At 39.6% G+C, this 12,964-nt stretch overlaps 1 protein-coding gene across 2 annotated transcripts in view; it reads right to left on the bottom strand.

Annotated features, from left to right (window-relative positions):
• Positions 1-8,094, bottom strand: part of LOC134873900 (EGF-like repeat and discoidin I-like domain-containing protein 3) — a 96,863-nt gene extending 88,769 nt beyond the window's left edge. For both annotated transcript variants that reach the window (XM_063897807.1, XM_063897808.1), the window contains exon 1: positions 7,717-8,094. In XM_063897807.1, the coding sequence (XP_063753877.1) occupies positions 7,717-7,780 (64 nt within the window). In that variant the 5' untranslated portion in view covers positions 7,781-8,094. The remainder of the gene's footprint in view (positions 1-7,716) is intronic.
• Between the last annotated feature and the right edge of the window lie 4,870 nt (positions 8,095-12,964).

Genomic DNA, 12,964 nt, shown 5'->3' with positions numbered 1-12,964 from the left:
TGATACAAATGTGTGAAAATGTCATCTTTAATATATAAATATGATCTTTTTCTTCATAATGAATGCAACACATTCTTCAATGTGATGTCCCTGAATATATTGATCGACATGACCTAGAATAAACGTCTCCTATTGTTTTGTTTTTCAAAAGAGGGTTAAACTTAGCTTACACTTTTTGTCTGTAAGGCATTTGCCCCTCCTTGTCTTTCTGAGCTCCTCTGAGTGACTAAGAGCTGTCTTGATTGCCTCTGAAAAGATTTTGGAGGAAAAAGCAATCCAATTACCAGTTCCATACCTGTAGCAATTACCAAAATGGTGCAACTTGTAACAACCCTTTCACTCTTCTGTAAGTGACAATGAATGGCAGTTTTCTAATGGGCTTTACTTTGAAGTTTGAAGGTGAGTGGTTGCTGTTCATTGAACTTCACAGTAAAGGCACTTTACCATCCCGGCTCTCAGCTCCACCCCACCACCCCGCCTGGTACACGCACACCCGAGTGTAATCCAAACCATCTGCTGGAGATATACTCCTATTTCAAAAAAGACAGTTTGTTTCTCAATGGCATGCATTTAATTAATTCCCTCAAATAACCCTCCTCAAAAACTTGCCAGAAGTGCAGTGTGGTTTGTTCATATATGAGTTGAATAACATATCCCTTTTCAACTTCTTTTAACAGAAATACTCCTTTGTTGTTCTCAATCACTCACCAATTCCCTTTGTTGGCATCTAACACAATTGTGTGTAAAAACAGAATGGCTGACATGATGAATAAAGGGATATTGTTTTTGTTTTTTGGCAAATGATTGATAGTATAGATGCACATCCATGCTGTGCCTAAGAGCTGGAATTGCTGCCTAGACTTTGTGTGATGACATTTCTGGGTTACTTCTCCCAGCTTCAAGCATACAACGCCCCCCCCCCCACCCCACACACACACACACACACACACACACACACACACACACACACCTTAGTACAGGCATTGACATAATCTAATATCAGTAAAAATGCTGTAAACTACAGAGTTGAAAAATCTGAGAATGGGAAGAAATGCACAAACAGATCCCCCAAAAAAGGTGATGCACCTACCACACTTCACTGAGGGAATAAAACAAATAAGGATACAATCAGAGCAATTGAAGGGTGGATAGAAAAGACAACAGTAATAAATGAATCAACCGGCAGAATCAAGTTTAAGATTTTAGCTTCGGGGACATTGTATTTACTGTATATTTATGCAAAAGAGGAAAAGGGTTAACAATTAAAGTTGCTTTATTGACTCTGGTGTGTAAACTGTGACATCGGGCCATAACATATAAGTATGCTTCAGGTATAAGAATAGCCAATAGCTCCTCAGGGCATGATGGAAGTAAAGACTTAAGCCACCTCCACATATCTGATCTCAACAAAGTAGATTATTATTGAAAATGCTATTTTTTCCTTCAAGTGCCCATCAGAGATGCTTTATCTGACCAAGGCAAAGCTCATTGCTTTAATCCTAAATTTTATATCGACTTAAGGCTTAACTTCAGTTTGCAGCAATTAAAGCTTGCTTGTTCAATAAATGTGAGCACAACTTTAGGTTTAATAAAAAAACATACCCACAACATATTTTCCCATTACAAACTCAGCATAACAATGGATGGCCCAAACACAACTGAACGAAGTGAGTATTACAGACACATTATCAGGAAACAGACTTGGAGAGAAGGGAACACTATATAAATTGCAAGGATAAAAGTGCATTTGTAACCTCAAACAGAGCAGATATTACAACACAAGAATGTGTCAGGAACTTTGTGTGTGATGATAAAACATTCAAAAGGTCTATGCGTCATTCATCCAGCCATGTAAAAGCTTTATAGTCTGAAATATGACATTTGGTTTTTAATCTCATTGTCTTGAAGCTTTGGTCTTACAAAGGAGCTTAAACAGGCTGGAACAGATCCTCAGAAATACAGGCTGCTGCAGTTCTGCACTTAATCCAAAATGATGTATTCTGTTTATTGATCTGCTGCGGAAAGGTGGACTCTTTCAGTCATGGCCAGCACTGATAATGAAAGGCTGATGCCTCTCTGACAAAAAAATGGGTGCTTCTTCATATCCAATCCAACTGAAATACAAAAATTGTGCTTGACTCACGTGAGGAATGTAGTGGAAATCCTCCCTGATGCTTAGCAGTGAGCTTTGCGCGCGCACACACACACACACACACACACACACACACACACACACACACACACACACACACACACACACACACACACACACACACACACACACACACACACACACACACACACACACACACACACACACACACACACACACACACACACACACACACACACACACACACACACACACACACACACACACACGTTGTCTAGCAATATCCTAACAGAATGACTCACTTTGTGTGTATAATGGCAGGTGTTTGAAGAACAAAATAAGTCAAAAAGCAAAAGAGATTAAATTATACGGTAATTACATGGCCCTACTGTTGTTGCAGCCTGCAGGCTTAACACTAAAAGGCTTTTGTTTTACGTAAACATATCTATTTATTTAATACTAAGGCAACACAATGATATTCCAAAACACAATGCAGTTGAAGTTTAACCTGTTTTGCAAATAAGAAAAGGAAGGGAGACAGAGGGGTGGGAGGATGGATGGAAAGCAATTACTCTGTGTACCTTAACATTTACAGAGATTTTGACTTTACCATTCAAGTAAACCGGAGAGAACGGGGATAAGAAAAGCATCTTAGCTAATATAAAGTTATGTGGACAGTATTTCTCAGATTAAGAGCTAAAATGGCAGGGTACTGTGTGGATTGAACTTTAAATAATGTCACGTTTTCTAATGCAATTGGCACAATTAATCCATCCACCTCAAATGTTTTGAAGACTTTTTAGAAAAAAATAAGCTTCATTACAATCTAGCTTAATGCAAATCCTTACTACTTTAGAATCTTTATTAAAGCATTGCAGTGTTGACACTTTAATTGAATGCAAACCCATGTTTGTTTGTATGTGAACTCATTGAGTTCAAACCATTAGATTACTCTGGCCTCTTTATTCAGCCATAGCACACAGTTGTATATGATTATATTGCATAACTATATGAGTGAAAAGTGAGAATGAACTGCGAATAACGCCAACTATTTCTCCGGGTGCAGCCAGCAGCTTGTATGTGAACACGACCTTAAAGGGGGTTAAAGTAAAAAATGTTCACACAGGAACAATATAGTCATTAAACCACTGTTCTTCCACACATCACCTTCCACTCACAGTAGGGGTAAGCTTCCTTGCAGCAGTGTTGAGATGGTGCTGTACTCTACTATGATATTGAACCTGTACCTGTTATATGTTCCATGATGAAAAAGATTTGTCAAAACAACAATTTAAGGCCAGCTGTACCATAACATTACATTATCTACTTCAGGCTAAATGTGTTCTGTCTGGATAGCTCTTGATGGCTTTTCTTTGTGGTGAGTCATGAAAGTAGTGAGCCTCAGCAAACTCACAAACAATCCCGTACAATATGTTACAGTTCATTTAAAAAAGACATCATATAGTTTCATTATCTGCAATGTTTTTGACACACACAAGCACACACTGTGGGCCAGCTTGTGCCTCCAAAACTTGAGTCATTAATCGTGACCCAGTGGGATTACTTAAAACCAGCATGAGGTCTTTCGAATGCTAAAACTTTGAGAGGATGTTCTGCTGCTTGTTATTTGGTTTTTTTTTAAAAAGGGAAGTAGACTCAACATGAAATGACACTACAAACGAACAAGTCTTATAATCTCTTTACTGTTTCAGGGAGACTTTTTTTTTCCTGGCACAGTCACGGCCTGGATTCGACACTGGCATTATTAGTATGCTAAGACGATCACTGCTTATGCCAGCCTTCATAATGTTACATGCTGCTTTTGGTAATTGTTAGACCTTTAACATTTCTACGAACATGTATAATCAATGTTTCCAGAATTTTGAGAATAGACACAGGCAATGCCTAGTGGGAAAAGAGGCTATTTTAACAGCAGATCAGAATCTGAGTTTGTCTTTTTCAATATCTGATGTTTAAATGAAGAGTTATTAGCCTCAAGTAACCTTGCATATCTTAAACTGGGCCAAAACCACAGTACATCTCCAACACTACTATTTTAGTTAAGTAAGATACTCATGATTACTTAGGTGATGATATAAGTAGTTTCTGTATGAAAGCTTATACAAGTAGGTAATGGCTCAAACAACGTCCTTTACCATTATGCTGCCCATTGTCATCTCAGGGCCATGTTATTAGTGTGTGTCCTTGAAACCTCCGTAACTGTCTCTCTCCTACCCTCCTAATAAGTGAAGTATAAAATGTAGGTAGGACAGGCCAGACTACAGCCAAGATAAATAGAATCAAAATCCATTAAAATGTCAGCATGGGAGACAAATTAACTCTCCTTTGACTATTAATGGGATTAAAGAACGTCTGCAGTGTTTATGACTAGCCCAAGCATGTTCCGTAAACATGAAGAAAAAAGTCAGTAGCCATTGTCACAACAGCAACAGGAGAAGGCTTTGTGGAAAGATTGATTCCCATGTTGAGATATCCAATGTGTAATTTCCTTGCGTGTAGGTTGTTGTCCAATGGGTTGCTTTCAGTCTTATCGTGTCTGCTGATCTGACAGAGGTCTGACCTCTCTCAACTGATTGAAGACTGTGCCATTTAAAACCAGAGTGAAGGGCATTGTAGGGGGGGGGGGTTGCAAGACATTGTTATTAAAGTCACCTGTACATCTACCGTAACCTTCAGTTGCTAGTAAATGTAATGAATGTTTAGATAGATTTCTATATGCTGCGTGCATTTCATGAAAGCATTTTCTATTAGTATTCCTACCTGTCCCCACCTTGTTTTGTTTGTGCACAGTGGAAAGCAGAAGTGTTTAATTTAAAGTAGACCAAGGACAATTCCACATCTAACTTAGTTTTGACTAAGGGTTGGAAATATATGCATTAAATGTCTTATTCAGGACTTTATAAATGTTTGATCTAACAGAAAACTGTGAATTGTCCCAAAGCTAAAAGTAATAATGTGTTTAGACTGATGAAAGAAGCAGGAAATCATAGCATTTGAGAAACTTTAATCAGCACATGTTTGGGAAATGTGTTAAATATGACACAACTGATGAACCAATTATCAAATTATTATTATTATTTTGGTTAACAGATCAGACAATGGGTGTGTAAATGTGTGATCTATAAAAGAAAAACGCCTTGAACAAATGCAAAACAGATTTGTAATGTAACTAGAGAAAAATCTATCTCCGAAATATAGTAATCGATACATTTTCTGTTTGATAATTCATCAACTAATTGCTTCAGCTCTTGCCAATACTGTGCAGCTGCAGCCATTTGTTTATACATACATACATCTCATAATTAATGATAATTGTAGAAAATGGTGCATGCTGTAGTAAATTAATGCCCTGGGGAAATGTAGCTAATTAGTTAGTTTACATCTATCTCATTTGTAGCCGGGTCTTTTGTTAATCCAAATGTACAAGATTTTTTGTACGGAAGTTTTAAAGTGATGGAAATGTCCAGTTTGTTTGTTCAAGAAACTGAAGGTCCAATCTACCCCATTGATTCTAGAAATCACAACGTTTCTACATCATTGCTTTTTGTTTGACCAACTCATTCAATTGTGTTTAGCGAGTTAAATCTTTGAGCGAAATGAACAGTGACCAACAATATTAACACTAATCAGGATTCACCAATAGCATACAATCGTATTGCCCCTCCAGATGGCTGTCCATTTGCCTAAAAGGCTCTAATTGTGCAGCCATTATAAAAAGACTGAATTAAGATGCATAAAATTCATTAATACTAACTCTCTAAACAGGCACAAAAGCATCTTAGAGAGCCCACTGGTGCAGTCATGTGCTCTGTCCAGGCGGACAGGCTGAATCCCAGACAATGTGTGAGAGTCAGCACCAGTAACCAACCAGAGGAAGTGATGTATTGCACACTGACATGGAACAATGCAGCCTGTTTTACCTGAAGGCGAATGTTTCTACCCCATCAATTTGTTTCAGTGGACAAAGGCACCCTGTGACATCCTCAATAGATTGTGTGTTAGCAGCTGTTACTGAAGACACCTGCTACCTTTCAGCAACGAGGAAAGGCAAATATATCTGAAAACATAACAATTTCTAATCATCACGATGCCCTATTTCTGATGGGGAGTTTCAATGCTGTTGGAACTTTTGATTCCTGTCCAGTTTATCTCTCTTTGAGTTTGAAAAAAAAAACTCTTCAGAGCTAAACTAGCTGCCAAAGTGTTAAGGATAGTTGTAAGATGGTCACACACTCATCAGAATATGTTAGCACCCTACATCTCCTCCTACAACCAGATCTGTAGTGTGAATGAACTTACAGCTGTACTCAGTTTAGAAACAGATGGACAAAAATCCCTTTACAATACAACAAATTTAACCAGGATTTGATTAATTGAGGGACAAGTGTAGGGTGTATTTTTAACTCACTGAGCCTTGAAATAAGTCGACCCACGGCACCAAAGCTCTCTGCTTTACCTCAGCTAGCAGGGAGTATAATGTCTTGTAGCAGCTGATTCTGAGTTGACACTGTGATGCTTAGGGAGCCTTAGAAACTCTGCTCAAGGCACAGTCCTGGTGTAGAGACTGAGGTCTGTCTGACATGTGTGACTCCTGAGGCGAGCATGTGGCTAAATGAATAGAGACAGGACGGATGGCATGACCTACTTCCATAAGGCCTACACTGATTTCTTTACACTAATCCCACAGGTACTGTTTTGCACTGTTCATGGAAAGTATACGAAGCTTTAATATTCCTATCACCAGAAACTGGAAGGGCAAAGCAGGAGGGATGCAAAATGATGTGGATGCTGATCAGTGGGCCAGGTGAATATAAGCCTTGAGCAATAATGTCACTGTGCATATGGTTCTCTCAAAACTCTACTTTAGACTTAGTAATGGACAATTTAATTCCCCTGATGTCATCCTAGTCCATAGTGGTGCCATGATGTAACTAACACAGGAGGCTCTCTAGCATATCTCCTCTCAGTGATAGCATCTAGGTCTGTCTAAAGCCCACATTGGAGGTATCTTTCCATTTATCTTTTCTTCAGTGGGAAAAGTGACGTCCTTTCTCTCTTAACCAACCTGGGCTAAATCAGGATGCACAGTTTATTTTTTATCCCCTGGAAGCATCAAGGAGAAGCGAGGCAAACAGCTGAAGATTATCACTGTGAGGGCGCATTAAATACAGGAGAGGTGCACAATTCTGATTAAAATGTGCGCCTGATGTACGAAGTGATTTGGTCCATACCACCGAGAAATAACGCAAGAATGAAACAAAAATTCCATCATCTGTTTCAAGTACTCAAACAAGTGTTCCTAAAACGTAAAGTATAACAATTAAGCAACGAGTTTTGCACAGATTACACGCGATAGTGGTCTGTTGCCAAACCGTGCTGCTCGCATTCCGCAAACACAGGCTCTCCATAAACGGACATTACACACAGCTATTCGTGGGTTTCTACATTTTAAATACTAATTCATAAGTCACTTTTGATTTTTGAAGATGCTTTGATTGCTGGTGATCAGTCTGAGGTACTCCCACGCCAGAGCTAAACGTGCAAAATATGTTTGACAACGATAATGTCACTTTTCCACTCACCGTTCACAAGCTGCGGGACAGCGGTGCCCAAACACAGGGCGATGGAGAGGAGAAGCGGTCCCATCCTCTCGCAATAAACAGGTCTGACTTCCAAGGTTACGCAGGTGTGGTAAATACAACAGCAACAGCCAAAAGTTCTCCCTCCTTCGCTCTTGCTGGGCTGTGGGTTTGCCCGGTGAGCTGTTGCCTACTATATGTCCTCTCAGGAAAGTCCTCCTCTGTGATAAAGTCGGCAGAGAGACCACCTGGATTTGTTTTCGTGCAGGAACAAGTAAAGGGTGTCTGCTGGGTCCCCCTATGCTGCTGCCTTCCCCGCTCCTACCGCAGTGGTGGTGCGATGTAGAGAGCGGCGTGAGCTCAATGCTCCCGGACAACTGTTGTCAAGTTTACTTGAGCTAAGTATATCATCTGTTCCGCCAGTCTTCCAAAATAAAAGCAGGAAATGCATTAATCTTTAAGTGAAATATACTTATTTGGATATCCTATTATTGCCAACAACAGGTTGCTACATATTGTTTTGGAAGCTATTTTCTTCTTGTATAGTCATGTATAGTGTTTCAAATCAAAGTGCATAGCCCAATATCACAGTCTCAGTGGGCTTTAAAGATTAACAAACACTAACAACGATGACTGTGTAAAATATAAGAAAATTATAGAAGACACGACATTTAGCTGCACTGCAATGTGTATAGGCTATGAAGGCTTTTGCAAAGTTGTGTTTCAGTTGATAGATTTTTTTCAATTACTTTCTTTTTGTTTTTAAACACTGCTATTTCTAAAGCTGTATGGTGATCAATTCCTTTTAAACACACCATTTATACAGCGAGCACTACGGGTTTTTTTTAAGTTAAGGTTTTGTTTTGAAGGAACAAACACCTAACTTCCTGTCTAGGCGGTGGATATTGACGCAGCTTCAAGGACAGTCGGGTTGTCTCTCCGGAGGATGTGCGCTTCACGGTCCGTCACAGTAAACCGACTGGGGCGCTGTCTCGCTGATGGAGACACCCCTTCCTCCTCCCTCCCGTAGTGAAGAGCACTTCCAAAAAGTCTTCCGGGGTTTGGACTTTAAATTGTGTATAATCAGCCTCCTTTGCCTTTCCTTTAACCTCGTTCTCTCCACTTTGCATGACTTTCCTTTCAAGCCCAAGGAAGTTGGATGGCTTTTTTAAGTACCTGCTCTCTCGAAATCATTGTGGATTTAAGTGGCCGATGTTGAACAAGTATTACCATCCAAAATATTACATCAGGCTTTTCTGTAATGCAAATGCATTACATTGTAGGTCATATTAGGACATAGCTATTGATTTCCCTTAGCATAACATTTTCTTTTGTCTTTTGTGATGGTTACTGAAACAGATTGTGTGTCAAAACTTCAACATGCTTGTAATAACTCTGTGAATGACAGCGGCACCAATGTCGACATTTCATGGCCTACACTTTACTGTTCCAGTTAAAAAGTCACTGCAGTGTCTGACATATGATCTGATAATCCCACTGAAAGGTTAGCACTAATAACCAGCTTTGTGTTTCAGCCATCCATCCATTCAGGCACCATTGACAAGGCACTGATGAAACTACAATGTAAACTGCTGTAGATATCTCACTGAGCTGTGGCATTTCCAAAATTAGAGTGTTTAGTACACCGGTGGCACCACACTGATTCATGTGCCTTGTTATTTCTGCCACTGATTGGATTCTGATGAAACTTGAGGTTAAACAAGTCTAACAATAACACCTTGGTGATTTCACACTGATAAACCCATGGTGGGGACTATGATTACAGGTCACCAGGTGTGCTCCATGTTAATTGCTAAGTATATGGCCAAAGTATGAGAGAGTTTGAAGTTCTTATTGTGTTGGTTAATAATGATCTCTTCCTGCAAGGACACGCACTTTTGGATTTGATGGAGTCAGCAGGTGACATTTACTTTAGCTCAGTAATTGGTCATTATTGAGAATGCATCATTTGTGCAGTAAGGGACGTCATGATCCTACTAGATGCCATACTTCTATTTCTACACATTTTACAGTAGAAAAAAATTCCCCAGAACTTAAAAAATATCGCTCAAGGTAGGGCACAGACTTTTCGCTGATGTCATCACCGAACATCCCATAGTTATCAGTCTGACCTTGAAGTGTTTCCAAGCTCCTCATCATGAATCATGGAAGATATCAGGTGTCCCATGGTTTAATGTAGAGAGAGACCTATAACCGAATGCAGTTGGTCAAGAAGACCTATAAATCATACAACAGTAAAGTCTCCTAACGTCTTAATGAGAAGCCGTCCTCTATTCCTACAATCACAGCACCTCACATTGTTTCAGTGGTGTTATTTTATTTGTATTACATTTATTTTGGAGTAAGGAATTTACTATATAAAAAGCAAAACATAATACAGTGTTATACTTTGTCTGACGTGCTAGTGTGTTACAACAACAAAACAGACACACACGTCCTTATTAGGCTCGGTTTCATGTGCCGTAGAGACAGAGAAATAAGAATAGAAACAGAGAGATAATCGGAGAGGATGCACAGAGGATGTTGGTAAGTCCGTACACAAAATACAACCCCCTAAACCTCCTCACATTCTTCACCAGTCTACACACTAACACAGATCTATCCTATGAATATATTCTGCACATTCTCCACACTAGTATATCTACATCTTTCAAAAGCCATTCCCTCAAATTCAACTATTGTCGTCTCCTTTGCCCTTGTCGAGAGGCTGAGCTCAGACCAGTGAATCCTCTTCAGCTCACATCCATCCTCATTTAGGCCACCGGGACCCATTTAGGATGAGCAACGGGCTGGAAAACACAGTGACCTTCTCATATTTTACTCATTTACTGTGTTTTTTTTATTTCAGCCTCTAAAAGCAAGTGCATGTTTTTATTTCTAGCAGAAGTTACAGAGTTTAAGAGGAGTGTCTGCCATTTCTTTTCCAGCAGTAATATGCACCTTGAAGGGCACGAAGATTTTAAGGGTAGCTAAAGAACCTTAAGGATGCAAAAATAAAAAATCTTAATAGGTAAAGAATGTATGAATTCAGTCTGAGAACGGACTATTGGCATGAGGTTTTATTATCTGTCGTGCCCTCAGCGTTTTCGTAACCACAATTTTAATGAGGTTAACCTCTTTAAAACAGTGGATAATCACTTTTTCTTCCTTGCCTGTCTGTGTTTCTATCAGTAAGCTACCTCTCCTTTTTCATTCCCTCTGTCTCTCACAGGGGGGAGAAGAGGTTTTCATAACCACCCGTTCACTCTCTCATCTCCCATGTCTCCAGGTTCTTGTGCTCTCCTTCCCAATCAGACTGCTTGAGTCGTGTTCAAGGCCTCCCTCTTTCTCTCTGCTCTCGCTACAAAGACAGTCTAACAAAGGCCTAAGGCACAGAAAGAGAACGAGAGACAGCCAAGGGAAAGAGGTTGTGGTTAGAAGGGTGGTGATGGTGGTGGTGGTGGTTTGGGGGGAGTCACAGAGCAGGATGGAAACGGGCGAGAGAGTAAAGGAGATGGATGAAGAGAGTGGGAGAGACAGAGAGAGCGCCGGGCAGATTGAGACAGTAAGGAAGGCAAGCAACACTAAATTAGATGCTCTTGGAGAAGAGACAGTGAATTAATTCTAAAGAGAATATTGCATTGTATCTTCTTTTCCCTTCCTCTTACAGCATTGGGACGCAGTGCAGAGTTATGTGTTCCCACAGCAGGCTTCTCTATTCTTCTCGTCTCTCTTCTGTTAGTCCCAGGCTGTTAATACCACGGGCACTAGCTCATGCTTTTCCTCTCTTTGTCAGTCTGATTACTATTCTACTTTTTTTTATGCAGCAAATGAACTGAGTGCTAACAATACAAATGCACCAAAATGAGATTTTGATTGAGCAATGATTGCCATGTTCAATATAAAACTACTTTGAGCATTATGGCAGTCTGTCGTTAAAAATCAGGCAAAGTGTAATAGTGCTAAAAAACACCAGGTATTTCATCTCAATCAATCATTAGAAAGTGAGATAGGAGAAAAACAACTGCCAAGATATTGCATTCACATCAAATGTATTGCTATTTCTTTGCACTTTCACAAAAGGAACCCGTTGCTTTTAGTTTTCCAGAGGGAGAAACCATGATACATTGCCTAACAAGGAACATTTTCCATAACTCGCCCCCACTGCATGACGATAATAACGATGATCTGCCACTGTGAACCCCATACCATCTGTTTCCACTATGAATACAGCCAGGGCAGCAATCTGGTGGTTGACTGAAACACTGGCCTGAGCCCCCACATTCACAAACCTGCATTTCTTATTTAAACTACGCATAGAAATCATAATATTTGGCTGGGTTTGCTGAGTAGTCAGATATGGACCGCTGACGTTCCACTCTACGGCGTTTTTGTCACTTTGTGCTGAATGCATAATAGAGCGATATATTGGGTTGTACTGAATGATTGACATGGGTCTCCACACTTTCTAAACTTTTCTTCTTACAGCTGTTTAATTAGATTTTTGAGTCACACTAAAACATCTGTTCTAATTTCATATCTGTCTGAGCAGACTTAATGAGTAGTGTGAAAGTATTCCTATATATACACACACACACTACTTAAAATGCATACAATCACTCTTAATCTTAAATTCAGGATAGAATCAGTCAGTGTCTTATAGTAATTTCATTTCAGACAGGCATCAGAATAGCTGAATAAAATAAAATATACAACATTTAGGATATGAAAACAAAAGTTTAAACCATCAAATGTTATTTTTCCAGGCTCAGCAAGGCTCTTTTTTCACATAACTCTACAACTTACACAAACAACAGGACATAGCAGCAGGTTATTTTCACAGAATCACATTTCTTGCAGGGCTTTCAACAGTTTTTAATTAAAGACAGCTTTGTTTATTCAGATTGTTTGGATTCAGTCTGGATTAAAGTTTATTTAAATGTGTCCCTCAAGTGTTGACACTTTCCGATTGTGTTAACATTATGTCAAATTAAAGACATGACCGAACAAATATTTAGTTCACTGTCTGAGGCTTGGACTTGAAAACAATTTAAAGAGATGACACTCAACCCTTCGCCGAGCACTACACTTCAAAGCCTGCTTGTGCGAACACTGAAGTTATAACACACAAAGCAAGCAATAGAGAGGACACAAATGCACGGTCACACTGAGGATTGTTCTTGACCTTCTTCCTCAAGACCTTTGCAAGTTACCTCCCACAGCACAACCCGATATGATTCTCACCTGCATA

This window comes from Eleginops maclovinus, chromosome 12 (assembly GCF_036324505.1).
Source record: "Eleginops maclovinus isolate JMC-PN-2008 ecotype Puerto Natales chromosome 12, JC_Emac_rtc_rv5, whole genome shotgun sequence".
NCBI classification, from domain to species: domain Eukaryota; kingdom Metazoa; phylum Chordata; class Actinopteri; order Perciformes; family Eleginopidae; genus Eleginops; species Eleginops maclovinus.
This window is presented reverse-complemented; position numbering and strand designations above follow the sequence as displayed.